Source organism: Cataglyphis hispanica, chromosome 20 (genome assembly GCF_021464435.1).
Source record: "Cataglyphis hispanica isolate Lineage 1 chromosome 20, ULB_Chis1_1.0, whole genome shotgun sequence".
In the NCBI taxonomy this organism is placed as follows: Eukaryota; Metazoa; Arthropoda; class Insecta; order Hymenoptera; family Formicidae; genus Cataglyphis; species Cataglyphis hispanica.
This window is the reverse complement of record NC_065973.1, coordinates 1,431,109-1,446,644: the sequence shown is the minus strand read 5'-3', so window position 1 is coordinate 1,446,644 and position 15,536 is coordinate 1,431,109. Positions and strand designations below refer to the sequence as shown.

At 33.5% G+C, this 15,536-nt stretch overlaps 1 protein-coding gene across 6 annotated transcripts in view; it reads left to right on the top strand.

Annotated features, from left to right (window-relative positions):
• Positions 1 to 2,671: 2,671 nt before the first annotated feature.
• Positions 2,672 to 15,536, top strand: part of LOC126856899 (uncharacterized) — a 104,097-nt gene continuing 91,232 nt past the window's right edge. The window contains exons 1-3 of one of the 6 annotated variants that reach the window (XM_050605889.1): positions 3,062 to 3,689; positions 6,345 to 6,491; positions 6,605 to 6,938. In XM_050605889.1, the coding sequence (XP_050461846.1) occupies positions 6,791 to 6,938 (148 nt within the window). In that variant the 5' untranslated portion in view covers positions 3,062 to 3,689; positions 6,345 to 6,491; positions 6,605 to 6,790. Of the gene's footprint in view, positions 2,803 to 3,061; positions 3,690 to 6,344; positions 6,939 to 15,536 lie in introns of those variants that run through there. The other 5 variants (XM_050605891.1, XM_050605892.1, XM_050605890.1 and 2 more) reach the window with 5 other exon arrangements.

Here is a 15,536-nt window from a genome sequence, read left to right as displayed (position 1 = left end):
AATTTTTATCATTTCCTCGTTCCAAGCTTATTCGCCTGATTAGTTTTATAATTAAAATACGAAAAAGAAAAGCCCCCGAAAGAGATCGCTTATATAAAACTGTTCTACGAAGATTAAAAATTATTACTATCATTGCGCAGTGAGAAATGAAATCCAATTATCGTTGAGCTACAATTACCGTCTAATTTCAACCACTTTATTTCTCACATATAATATTAATGAGTTTATATAACGTTCTTAAGTAACTTTGATATTGCTGTTTGCAAAAAATATGGATGGAAGAAGAACGAAAACTAAATGTAAGTATAATTTTTCTTTTTAAGCCAAGTATAAATTTTCTTCTTGCCGGTTAAAAATCCACTTATCTTTTTTCTTCTTTGAAAATTTTTGCGTCATATGATAAGTTAGCATTCCCATAAAGATAATCTACTAAGCATATTGTTTTCTAGTTAGAAAGATGAAAAATATATATTTACCTGCTTTTTTAATACAAGATCTTGAAAAATAAGATATAATCTTTTTAACGTTTTCAACATCGTACAATGAATATTTTCACGCGAGACGCGACTTCTTTTGACAACGTGATATTTAATCGGTTGTGGGAAAATCGAAGGGCGAAATGGGAATGAGAAGACCATATAAGGAAGAGATAAAACGGCGACCTCAAAAACTGACAAAGGGCTTGGTGCTCTTCAATAGATTCGCACAGAGAGCGACAAGAATCTCTTGGAAATGCGTCTCGAGAGATCTTTCTTCTAGTCGCGCCGCAATAATGGTAGAATTCTGGAAGTAGAAGGTAGCCGTAAACGAGCGGCAATCTCTCAGTATTCGTCGAAAAATCGTATTTACAGTAGAACGCAGTTCTACTGTATATTCCGTGCGAAATAAATACAAGTGTTTTGTCAATGAACTCTTTTTTAAACGATATTGTGAAAACTGTATTACGTAACACGAAGCCAGAAAGGAAGACTTAAAATAAATCAAAAAATCAACGCGCCGTACATAAATAGCGGAAGATATCATATGACATTCTTGTAACAGCATTCCTGTCAGTATAAAAAAAAAAAACATCTCCAAAAATAAAAATAAAATTTCAAAAATTATAATCAATAAAATAATTTTAAAACCATACAATAATAAAATGGCAGAGCAAATCAATTATCTCTAGGTGGAGATCAGCTGGTAAAAATCGAGTAAATTTGACAGATTTTTTTTGTATTTAGAAATTCTTTTTCTCTCTATTTTTTAAAATCTCAAAAATGCGAATATTTAAATGCTGAACATGTCAATTTTGTCGGATTTCTGAATTTCATTGAAATGATAGCGCTGTTAATGTTGGAATTGATCATCATACGCGCAACCGCTATTTACAATCTATACAAATAAGCATCGCTTTTGGTGATCGGCAGGGGCTGAATGCCTCTGAGGGAACGGATTGGAAAAAGCTGGTCAAAGTCTGGCATCGACAGGTGCTCGATCAGACTGTCGCGTAATATAACTTTTCAATAAGAATGTCCGTTCTAGGCTGTAATGCTCACCCACATGCGATGTTCTATCACTAGATAACTATACTTTAACCGTCGCCAACATAAAATAAACGTTTCTTCACTCACAAATTTTATACGATTCAAAAATATTTTTGCCCATAATACGGTGATAAATGATAAATCTTGTATACGCCAGAAACTATTCCATTACAATATTTCCTTAGCAGCGATACTATAAAGTTATTTTTTAAGAATATTATAAAAAAGAGCTAAAATAAAATTTTTCGATTTGTTCTTTTTAGATTGTTTAAGATTTATAATTACTTTTTAACAAACTTTCATTTACTGCAAGTTAATTTAATCAAAAACTTTTAAGAAGTTGCGATTCACAATTATCATAATACAGCTAAAATGACCTCCCCAAACTTTACCATAATTGAGAAGGAAGAAGTTAATAACGAGTTATTAATTTCGTTCCTATCATAATGTCATAAAATTAATATTCTTATAATTAAAGCTTTCCACTAATTTCCTGTTCTAATAATTCTGGTTCTCATAATTCATCTGTAATAATTTAAAAATTAAGAAAAAGACACATTCTCCGCTATTTTTCACTGATTTATAAATCTTATTCTTTTTTTCTATTTATTTGGCTATTTCGTTAATTGCATTTTTTTCATTATAAACAATGCATAGCAAAATTGTACACAATTGGATCCTTTATTATTTCATTATAAGACCAGAAAAAAAAAACAAGACATTAAATCAACATTTTATCATGTATCAACGTGGATAAAAATATTATTAAATATTTTATCCTAGTATTTAGTACTTTTATATTTCTATTCCTTTAATATAGCGTACGATAATATCGCTAAGTACATCCAAACGTTTAATGAAATTTCTATTGCTTAAAAATAACTATTTCGCAATCAATAATCTCATATATTGCGCCTTACACTTTAAACGCATTTTGGCGTACGCAGTAAAAAAGCAATTATTATCTTGATTGTTTTCTTTGGAGCTTTTACGAGAGCTTTGCGCTAGCCTTAGATCTTAGAAGGGTAATGCGTCGGCGGTGGGTGCGATGGAGACGGCGCCGAAAGAGGCGCGCGAGCGAGATAGTAGAAACAGCCACCGGGTAGACCATGGCTAGTAGTCAGTCGGCGGTCGGAGTCCGCGCGCGACGGATCGTGAGGTGACAGGCTTGTACTACTTGCTCGCTCCCTCGTTTGACAGCGGCGCGACGATACAGTTGACTCCGCGCGAAACACGTGTATGCGCGCGTGCATTTCGTGTGCGACGATAGTGAAAAGTGCGCGTGTTTCTTTGATACTCACGTCGCGCGTGGACGCGGATTCGAGACGGATATATATATATATATATATATATGTATATATATGTATATATGTATATATATATATATATATATATATATATATATATATATACACGAGAATCGTCTCATCCGAACCGGCTCTTTGTACGTATTTAATTGCGAATTGTGGGCAAGACACGCTCGTGATTAAATCCTTAAATTTGCGCACGAATTACATTCGATAAGCTTTCGCAGGTGGCGGCAACGGTGTGCGATTTGGACCGATGCATTTCGGTGGGCCGCGTGACAAAAATATCCGTGAAAAATGTCGGCAGCTCGCCAAGCGGCCTCGAGAGCAGCCGTCGCGCTCTTTTGAGGCAGCTTTGATAAGATAATCCAGAAATAATCACATCGATATAATGGCGCTTCTGTGAGCGCGACGAAACAAGATAGGCGATTTCGTTATTGCAAATGAACGGTTTCGTCAAATTGGCAGATTTTCCGAAGCGATAACTGCAGATTTCTCGTGCGAATGTAAGATCTGAAAATACATGTCAGGGACATAATAAACCCATTCTCGACGTTCGATTCGAGGAATTCATATTGAGGTTCCTTTTTTTTTACGAAAGAAGGAATTTCGCGCGAGCGTGACGACGTAAAAGCGTCCTCGTGTCTGGCATTTATGGAGCTCTGAGATTCCTCGGAAATTATGCTGTGCTCGAATGAGGACCGCGAGATATGGAGCGAGAGTACGAATGCGCGTCTATTCTTGAGGAACGTTCGCGGCAAAGGCTGCACCGCGCTCTTATAAAAAGAGTAGCACGTCAACCGCTGAAAAGGAATACGTGCGCGGAGAAAGGAAATGTCAAGTATTCCAGACACACGTATGTGAAAACTCGTTCGCCCAATCATTTCTCTCTTCCTCGCAATTTCTTCAATTGCGTAAGCCATACGTTTCGAACGTGACGTAAGTCAAATTCTGGAAATCTCGTAAAATAATTATATCAAAATTCAATTAACTATCGATATTATTCTTTAGCGCGAAGTTGTCGTTATAAATGAATTTAAGAGTGCAAAAAGATATGACAATTCTACACGTATCATTCTATCGGTGACGCGAGAAAAAAAATTTATTAAAAAGATGCGACAACGTGGCATGTGAATAATCAAGCTTCAATAATAGATCAATACAAATGTTGAAAATTTGTTGTATTAAGATTTAAATTTTCATATCGTACAAGCAAAAATAAGAATTCCATTAATGCTTGCAAAAACTCTAGCAATTATAAATTCTGCTGCATTCGCTCACTGGAAAGCAACAATCTTTATAAATAAATAAGCTGGTACGAGTTCGACGAGAAAAATCAAAACAACCTGCATATTTGATGTATTTGACGTGATACTATTTTTTTCCTGCTAAATAACTCTTGCGTCACAAAATTAGTTTAAAATATCAATTATTTTTTTATTTCGCGAGTGGAAAATACAAAATATAACTGATAAATACAGAAAAATTTAAAAAGAATGGTACAAGTGAAAGAAGAAAAATTTTGTTTACACACGATGTAACGGATGACATTTTTTCACGATTATTAAATGTAATTTTAAAAAATATCACAATATAATGTGAGCCAATGTGATTTAAAGAAAAATTACATGTAATTGCAAAATATCAAGGATAGAAAATAGTCTAAATTACTGCAAGAATCAATGAAATTACGACAAAACTCGGAAGAGTATGGACAGGACTCGATTCTGCCAAATAGCTCTTCGTAACCATTCATGCATATTCAGCTGGACATAGAAAAAAAAGGCAATAACCCTAGTACGGCCGTGAATACTAAATACTTTACAACACAATCTTTTAATGAAAAATTTATAAAACAAAGGCTTGATGACATGTATTATACTTTTCCTATAAATATAAAAATTTTTACGATAATCAATTTAAATATGCTATTAAAAATATTGATAAATATATTTATAAATGTCGGTATAACTATCTATTTTCTATAATCAACTCTTGCTTAACAATTATTACGCAATACTTTTTTCTTTATCAAAATTAATTTCGTCATATAAAATATATAAAAGAAATATTTTATTCTTTTTTTTTTGTTATTAAATAATTTCACGTAAAAAATTATAGATTAAAGAAGATATAGATTTTTTTGAAAATCTTATATTTGATATAAAACATTTTTAGTGATTTCCTAATAATTTTTTTGAAAAGAGAAACTATTCAAATAACAATTCATTTAACAATTGTGGATGAAGAGCTTGAGTGAAAAGCTTATATTCGTAATACTGCAGCGCGAAAAGGCGTCATTGTTCGTCGTTAAGTGTCGCGCGATTTTTACCTCCGCTCTGTTGACGCTGCGGCGCGAACTAAACGATCGTTTTTATTCCCTATAGGAAAGAAGATCCGCGGGGAGAAGGAAATAAACGGCGCGGAACAGAAATGGTGTGAATGCAGGAAACCCCGAGGAATAGAAAGTCGTTCGTGCGAAACGCACATTCGCATTTTAATATGATGAAATTACGAACAGCGCCGTTGTCTTATCGCGATTTATTGAATGGAAAAGTAAAATTGATTCGTGTGAATCCATTAAACGATTAACTCGCATTTAAACTGAATTTTCCGCCCAATCTCGCCTTTTTAGCTGAGTTTCGCGATGATAAATAATTCGATTATTTCGCGCGTGGTTTCATCTCGAATATAATGCGAATATAACGATGCGTCGCGATTCTATCATTTGATCGTCTAGAATACTACGGATATGCGATATTCTCATCAACTTTATTCCATTACTTGTTGCTTGTAACATATCTTTCCGCTTTTATAATATATTATCTAGTATCTATATGACAATAAGCAGAGTATATCTAACAGATTATATCTGATTCTACAGTTTCAGATTAGAATCAATAAACATTTTTAATGAAATTCGTGAAACATTTTTTTTCATGTTGTTCTAAAAATTTATAAATCTGAAAGAAAAAAGAAAAAAATATTACGTAAATCTGTACACATCTCTCAAAATACTTTTCGAAACTCGAATGTCGCTAATCGCTTTCGGATGGGAAAACATCGTCTCAGCAGGAAGGCGACAGCGACCCCGGATAACTACAAGAAGAAAGAACTTATCGATTTTCAATTTAACCATCGTCGCTTTAGTTCTTCAGGACGCAATTGTCATAAAAGTCTACAGCGATTGACAATAAAATGCACACATACATGTAACACGTATACGAAGGTCGTATATGATTATGCACGCATACATATACATGCAGAGCTCAAGCTCCCGCGTGCATCTCTCGTCTTCTTTCCAACTCTTGTCAGCGACAGCATTCACCGCAGAGTGACTGCTTCCGTTATATTCACGTCACGCCGATACTATCTGCGGCGAGTGTCAAGTTATATTTCATTTGTAAATTATTTTTTCCGCGAGTCTATCTCTCGTCCGTTCGTCCATCCATCCTATCTACTATCCTATCCTATCCTGGCAAACGCGGCCCTAAAATATTTATGTGCGCAGATACCGGGTTTTCGAGCGCGGTCCAATCGCAACTACCGTACGCGAGAACGCCGCGGGCCGATTAATATAAAGCCACCTGATCAAATCGCGTTTCGATTGAAAAAAAGAAGAGAAAAGAGTGGACAAAATAAAAATACCGTCATTTCGGTAACGTATGCCGGGAGCGTTTCGCGCGCTATCGATCATATCGATTCGCGCTGAATTCCCACGAATTTCGAGAAGGTTGCCGTAGGGGATTAATCGGGCGTGAGTGTGTGCAGCTCAATCGACAAAAGTGGCTGTTTTCCGAATGCCGGAACTCTCCTCGATTCGGTGAATACCAACAGTAAGTGGAAGAGGAAGCGGCAGGAAGGAGGTGCGAAGTGGAAAAGGTCCGTGCTTGGTCGGACGAACTGGATAAGCGGCGCATACGCACACGTGGAACGCCCGAACAGACCGTTAAATGAATGTTGTTGCGGCGGGCGCTGGCGATCGTGACGGGAAAATCGAGGGGGCACGGCAGGATCGCTCGATTTAAATTCATAGATGTGCGAGCGGACGGGCCCACAATGGTGGCTCGGCTCCCGCAACAAGTTCTGCTGTTACTCGTACTCGGTGAGTAAGAAACACCCGCGGCTATTCTGACAAATATGGCGCGGGATAATCACGCATCCCTTCAACGATATTGAATTCGAGACTAATGAGAAAATGAGAAAAGTTGATAATGTTTTGAGCAAATAAAAATTAGAGAGCCTTGTTAAAGTAAAAAAAAAAAATATAAAGAAATAAAGTAGAAAAATTCCGTGCGTTTCTAAATTATTTCTCGCGTTAATCAGCATCAAAGTATCGATATGGCATTCTTATTTTTAACATAACGTAATTTAAATTAAATAATTTAAACAATATGTTAATATACATGTATATGAATATCTTATTAAACATTTATTGTTTTTTAAAACCTTATTTACGCCACGCCTTCAAAAATAAGCAGGTCATATATCTATATTTAGGCACCAGCCAAGTTAATCCGCCATATGTGCGCGCGCGTGTGGCATAAACGCACATATAGCGCCTGCTGACTTAATTCTTTTTCATCATTTTCTTTTTTTCTTGGCCGCTCTCGACGAGCAGCACTAACTCGCGTCGTCGTATCGAATTTCGACAGTCAGGAGGTTTGTCTAATTAAGGTTGTAGAAACAATGCAATAAATTAGAGCGACTTCTAAATTTTATTTATATTCGTAAAGCATTTAAATAAATAATATCATCCATCTCTAATGACTTAAAAACTATTAATTTATTAACGTTGAAATAATCACTCTATTTTCCGTATCTTGTTTCAAGAAAAACTCTAAGAAAGACATTCTACATGCGGAATTAATTTCAATGTAATTTAGCTTTTGCAAAAGATTATATTACTTGTGTTTATATAAAACAAAGAAGTTTTTACATGAAACATTTTAAGGATTTTTGTGAATAATCTCTAGATCCTCACGATGAAGTAAAAAGTAATATATATGTGAGCAATTACTCGAATGAAAGTCTGATTACAACCAAAACGATAAAAAGGAAATATTCTTACGTATGTCATTTAGTCGCAGTAGCTTTTTATACGTGCTTTCATCAAATGACAAAGGCGAATGGCAAATTTAAATGCGCGTAAAACGCAAACGCGTTCTCGAGACACCTTATTCTGTTTCTTTTTATTATACTTTATCTATTCTCAACTTGCAGCACTGTGTCGTTGCGCAATGCAGTGGATCTACCGAACGTTAAGTTTTTGTTCGGCTCAAGTCCGGATCCGATATGAACTTAAGGTGGTAACGTTCGGCTAATCCGCCTTGAAGACGAGTTAGCGGGACGAGAAGTAGAAGTTTAATTAAGTCAGATTACACGAACCGAAATGAATAAAGTTTCGTCAAAGAGGATCACGAAAGACATCTCGCTCCGGAAAAAGATTCGGCTAAAACAAGGTCGAATGTCTTGTGTGGCGACAATAAATAAATAAAACGTTAACTCTCTTGTATATACGTACAAACGCGCGCACGTGTATGTACGTTTTTATGAATCTAAAATAAAACAGACATTCCCTTAAAATAAAATTCACTCTCTTAATGTTATATATTGTGTAGACAATATAATAAAATAAATTAAAAAGTTTTGTAATTATAAATAATTTGCGTAAAAAGTAAAATAACACATTTTGCCTCTTTTTCAATCAAATATACGTTTGGTAAAGCAGTTTAACCACATGCTGTAATCAGTCATTTCATCATAAGTACTAATTGTTTTCCCATTTGAGCATCCAATGTTGTAAATGCATTCAATTTTCAAGTGTAAAATAAAAAATTAAAGTGTAATTTCGATGAACATGGGCATTGTTTCAGTCTGTATGTTGAAAAAACAACGGCCAATTTTTCGAATCGGTTCACATAGTCGCGCACGCACGAACGGCATTTTTTCACGTTAAATCAATAACACACCGGACAAACGGCGGATAGAGAGCCCTTAGTTGATCACGTATCGTGTCAGATACTACCAAAATTGCATCGTTAATTCACATATATACGCTCGGCGAACGTGCCGCAATTTCCTGAACGCGGCTATAAGCAGTGACTTTGTTCAATTTTCTTATCACTTAGCAAATCCCAATCGAACGCCAAACAATATTATCCCGTATTATCGGCCTAATTCATCTCAAAGCAATCGAACACTACGTGATGTTGAGCGAAAATTGTCGTTATGACCAATAATTGAGCCTAGATATGAGCGTGCATCGAAATTGGAAACTGCACGTATTACTCGCGAACATGAGCAATATTCGCTGATGATGGGAACTGCAAATACAATCATTCGAAATTAGAGGCACAAAATTTACGAGATTTGCCTGACGTTGATATGAATTTTTTTACACTAATATCATCTCGAAAATTATGGCGAAAATTATAATACTAAACAAAAAAAGATCTCGCAATTTTCTGAGAATATTGTCTCTTTATCAAGTATTAAAAAATTTTATGAAATAGATTAAATTTTGAGATATAACAAAAATTATAAAGGAAGGTAAGATTGTTGAAATTAACGATAAATAAAACAAATTGCTCGATATCATGCTCAATATTTTTTTCAATATAAATTACTGGATTGTTTCTGATGCGCGGGTGTATCAACGAAAACATTGAGCACTTTGGTGATCACAGATATCGTTACCGCGCAATACAAGCTGCATCACTGATTCGCGGCTAACACCTAGTCAATTGCGGCTTACTACGCCACTTGTAATTTCAATCGAACGGTTAACATTGCACTGCTTTGCATTGCACGTCAATCTGCTACAACAATTACGTATCGTTAACATATCTGTAGAACGTAACATAATTTAATATTGCTCAAGTAAGCGCGTTGAAAAAATTTATTTCTTTGTTAGTATGACTTTTGGCACCGAAATGAAAACATAAATCAAACGATGTGCTACATTCCATTAACGAGATTGGCGTTGCTGTATCGCATCGCAGATTGCACTTTACTCAGCTGTATTGCATCCAATGGCAATGTGTTACAATGAGGTTCTCATCAAGCCGTATAACGTTTGTCGATCACACATCAATTTCGAGAAGTTTTCCATTAATATTGCAGCCTTGCGTTGTTTCGAATCAAAAACAATTATGGTCAATTAATTATATATATATCGTCTATATATGTAACAAATAATTGAATCTTTGTTTCTCTTCTATTTGTTAATTAATCCATAAATACCATGATTATATTTGCTTGATGTAACTGCCACAACGAGATATGTTTAATAAATAATTGGCGTTATAGTACAAGTTGAAAAAAAAAATAATATATAAAGCGCATAAAAAAAATTACTATAATCGTGAAGAATCCAATACATTCTATTCTCCAAAAAAGTAATTGCACATATTCACAAAAGATCAAAGTTTCTGAATTTGTCCGTTGTGTGTTTGCAATTCTTTCTTTTGCATGTAAACACATTACGCAAGGTTTTGTTTCGGTTTACTATTTTCATTTGAAAAAAAAATGTACGAGAGATGAAGTCTCGCAGGTAGAAAATGTAATACCATGTCCTCGCTTCGTAGAGGGAAAACGTTCAATTTACATTTGTTTGCGACAACGAATGGTTGATACATCTATCATGGTATTCAAATTTTTCTTTCCTCTCTCGAAAACAAGCGTAACTTCGCAAACTACTCTACGGGTGTATCTTTTTTATCTGGCAAATAAACAAAATGCTTTTTTCCTATTTTCCATTCCTCGATTCGAAAATTCCTCGATTGAGAGTTTTAGCGTAATATATTCTTAATATTATCGATTATAATTTCTGTGAAACATAATATTTCTTGGCCAATATATAGTTGTAATATTCACATGCTGTGATAGCTGAGCATAACTTATTTATTTTGTGCCAGGAAGATCCGATTTAATTTATGCGTGTTGCCATAAACTAAATACTTCAGGCTTTAAATGATTAATTTTGAATTAGGAATGTAATTGTGTTATGATCCGTAATAAATATAATGTAATCAAATAAATGACGAGTTAATAATATTAATTAATAATGTGTGATTTTCATTAAATAGATCGACAGCTATTGAATTTTTCAATAGAATTTAAATAAGTGACGTAAAATTTATTTACAGAGATAATAGGAGAAAATAATAAAAAATAAATGCTATTTCATTGAGAAAGAAATGGCAAGCTAATTAAAAGACAGATAATCAACAATTACATTTCTCGATACTATAAATAATCGGATTGCACACACACACACACACACACACACACACACACACAAGAAATATAGATGAATTTAATAATTCTATTCTCATGAGAAAAAAATGGACTTATGTAATATCAGAAAAATCAACCATTTTAATTAAAAATTAAATCGCGTAACAAATTGAAATTTCCAACTGCAAAAAAATCGTTGATTGCGAATTGCGTTGAATTCATTTGCTTAGATAAGAATAAAATCTAAATTTTTTTCAAGGATAATCAAATTATTGTACAATAAATCAAGAAAATTTGTCACTCTCGTTAAGTTCGTTAAACTTTTTAAATATTATAATTTTTCAGATTTGATTTTTGTAATATTATCCACAATATAAATGAATATGTATGTAGCATCGAGTTTGACAAATTGTTACGAAGAAATTACAATTGATAAAATACATATAATAAATAATCTTGGTCACAATTATTTTTCCGGTTATTTATAGATTTTTTGTTAAACTTCGGCCAGATAATTATCAATAGTTATAGCAATTCTTTAAATCTCTTTATATATTATATTGTTTTATTCTCTATTTTTTAGAAATTTATTTTTTTTAAAACATTACAACTAAAATGAAAAATTAATTTTTTGTGGCTAAAAGATAGCCACAAAAAGAAATTTTTCCATAAAATATCTCTTATTTATCCAGAGAGAATGAAAAATTACTATTGCTGTATTAAAAGAAAACCATGATAATGAATATGGAGTCGTAGAGTAGAATTTTAATGAAGCTATCAAAAACATTATTGTATTTTTGATATTCCGCAAACTCGTTAGCATTGTTATATCTCGGTTATTACTCTTGAAATAACGTCGACAATGAGATTCAGGATTTCGATATTACGAAGAATGAGTCTCCGTGCATGAAGTTGCTTGGCGTGTACGTACTTTAGTTTGTCCGCTATGATGATAACGCAGTTATGACAAACAAGAATCGTAAACATACATATACGTGTTCCTATATTGGAGAATAAATCATGTCGTGGTGAGCAGAAGCGAAACTGTTGTAAAACAATTTACCTATAAGCGATTAGCATCTAGATGTAAAACTATTGTGCAGCCGATTTAATGGAAAATGATACAGCCTCGTTTATGCGTTATGTATTTTCTAATCAATCGTTACATAGAAGCTATTATTTAATGATAGAAATTCTTTATTGTTTAATCAATTTATATTTCAATCAATTATACTATACAGTTACTTTTATACATTTTCAAATTTTATATATATATATATATATATATGTATATAATTTTTTTACAATATCTTTTGGTACATACATAGGTACAAATTTCACAGCGTGAAGAAAAATTGTATTTTGCCTTATTGCGCTTCCAAGAAATACCTAATTAATCGCGAGGTGTTGTCAATACTTGTCGATAAAGCGGTATCTTGGCGACATTATAGTAGATGACTAAAGTTTCTAGTGGATATCTCCAGTTTCGCGTGACAAGAATTGAGTGCGAGCTGTAGAACGGGTAATCCGATTGAACATCGACCGTGTTTGCATGATTGTAGATGCCACATAAATATATCCGTTCGATATGCATCGCATTCAAATGCACACCGCCGCATTCGCAAGAGATTCTCAGCTACATGATCGGATCAATTTGTAAGTTTCGAAGGGACAACATTTCGTGCTTTGCATTGCGGACCAGAGATTTGTGGCAAAATCGACGTAGCTAATTGAGGTCAACTCTGAGAAGAGTAGCGGAGTGAGCTAAAGATTATTATTAAAAGACCTCAAAGGTAAACTTCGAGAAGCTTTTAAAATGCTGCTAAATATTTCAATTAATAAAATTTTGGAGAGCAATCAAATGTATGCGCGTTTTTTAATTAATATTTATAATTCTAAATATCAAGATTAAACATCATTTTAGACATCAAATCTTGCTACAGTTTAAAATCAATTGTCAATTGTAAGGTTCAAGAAAATATACGCTCTAACGTACAATAATCCACCACTGAGGAACACTTGGGGATGAATAAATAAGGCATTTCAGGACACGCGGTCCAACAATTTCCATCTTTTGAATATACTCCGATTCCCTGCAAAGGAAGCCGGTCCTTTCTGCAACGTCGGCGGCAGATAAAATCCGCACGATTAATATACGTCTACCGTCTTTTTGCCCGGCGTGCGGTTATCATTCCTGCGAATTGTTCTGCCGGGGCTCGATGGTTCGAATTCTGGCACGCCAACGGATCCTCCGTGATATATAAGTTATTCGTGATCGTTCGTGGCTCGGAATGCCCCACTCGGATGGCGCCCGTTTCGACGCTGCACGTATAGCAGGAATAATAACTGGCGATGACCGTACCGAAGAAAGCCTGTAGCTCGGCGTGAAAAAAATCGACGCACAAAGAGCAGAGGGCGAAAAGGAGGAATTTTATGTTTTAAGATAGAATAAAAGAGTGGTTCTCTTGAGGATTTTACGACTGCGTCGATGTATTCGCCGGTGTGAATATAAATTGAGGTAATTGTGGCGTGAATGTCGAGTATGACGAAGTACTACCGACATTTGCGCATTTATCAGCGAAATTGTGGACGTTCTATTTGCAAAGTAAAGCAACTCACCCTGCGATACGACTCTGGAGTAAAATAAACGCGAATGCGGTACGACATAATCGTAGAAAATACTTCTACGTAAAAAATTATTTGTTTACAATGTTTAAGTATATCAAACACAATAAATACATACAGGATTACTAAAACCATTAAAAGTTTATAAAGAGAGAAATATTGTAAGAAAAAGAAAATTTTATGAAATAATAATAATTTAATGTAATAATAGTAATATGTATATTATTTATAAATAATATATTTAATCGTTAAATTAAAAATATGCAATATTTATTTTGCGTTTTTTTCTTTATAAATAATTAAATTTTTATTAACTGTAATGGACAAAAAATTACATTTTATTTCGAAATTCTATAAATGTGTCTGTATAAGTTTAATATTTAACTTTGCAAATATAAAGTATACACGGAACAAATATGGTAATTTACTACATACTATTCTCAAAAAGGAATGGTAATAATATTGTATGTTGTAATAAAATGTTCTATTTCTCCCTTCCTACTTTGTGATTATACGATGTTATTTATGCGAGGGAGAATTTAGAATCGTTCCATCTAAGTTAATATATAACGTCGACAATTCATTTAAGCTATGTTTTAACGTGTGCTTAATCCTAAAGAAATGTAAAGTACAGAAAGATCCAAAAATATAGTAAGCTAATAAAAGAATGGACAATTAACAGATGTTGTTAGAATAAAAAAAATTTTTTGTTGTAATTCATGATGCAATTTCAAGTTTATAATAAAAAATAATTTAATAATAATATATAATAATATGTTATCATTAAATTTTTTTGTAATAGTTACTTTAAAAAACACATAATAAACACTCGTATGTACACAAAATCCATAAACTCTTGCGCATATGTATATTGTTCAAATAAATTCACGTGGCAAATGCGCGGATTCTTAAAGGCAAATAAAAAAAAAAGGTAAAAGCACGTTGAAGAATATGGAACAAGTGACGAAAGAGAAGAAAAGCTCGAGACCTATGAAATACTCAAACGAGCATCAGCATTAAGAGAAAAAACGCTTTAACTGCATAAAACGTGGCTCCAGCAAAACTTAGCAAACGCCAACGACGAAAAGTAATATCAAGAAAATATGGAAACCCGCTATGAATATTTCACGATGTCACGAGAATGATGGGACTTCTCAAAACCTATTGCGCTATTTATGATTTAAATGTAACTGTAATTATTATCGAAAAAAGCTTGAAGTTGCACGTAGAAGTTGCAGACAATTTATTTTAAAAATAAACAAGTAAAAAAGAAACGCTTAATCATTAGAATTAAGCGTTCAAGCTAAAGCATCCGTTTTTCTACATATACGCATTATGCTCGACGGCTTAGCGATGAAATACAGCACTTTTCATATTGAAAGGTTCGATCGATGATATGAACAAAAGCGAACAAAAAAGAGGACCAACCTATTCACGCAGAAACGCGTGCATAAACCCGTCCTTAAAATCCATAACTTATGTGCTCGTACATCAATGAAAAAAAAAAAAAAAAAAATTCGTGCAGAAATGTAATACTTTATATGCTACTCTTCGTGACATTTTATTCTCTGCTCGGCGCGAGTTGTCAATGCGTGGTTGTATCAACCATGTTTGCTTTACATAGCATGCGAGTTAAAATATATTTTTTGCACATTAAAAATAAATTAAATAAGCATAGAAACAATATGTAACATGAAATAAATATTTGTGATAACATCCAATCACTTGACATCAAAGAAATAAAATTTAATTTTCAATTAAAATTAATTAAAAGAATTATAATATTCATACTCTTTTATATTTTAATCGAGATATTAGCAATATATATATTTAAGGT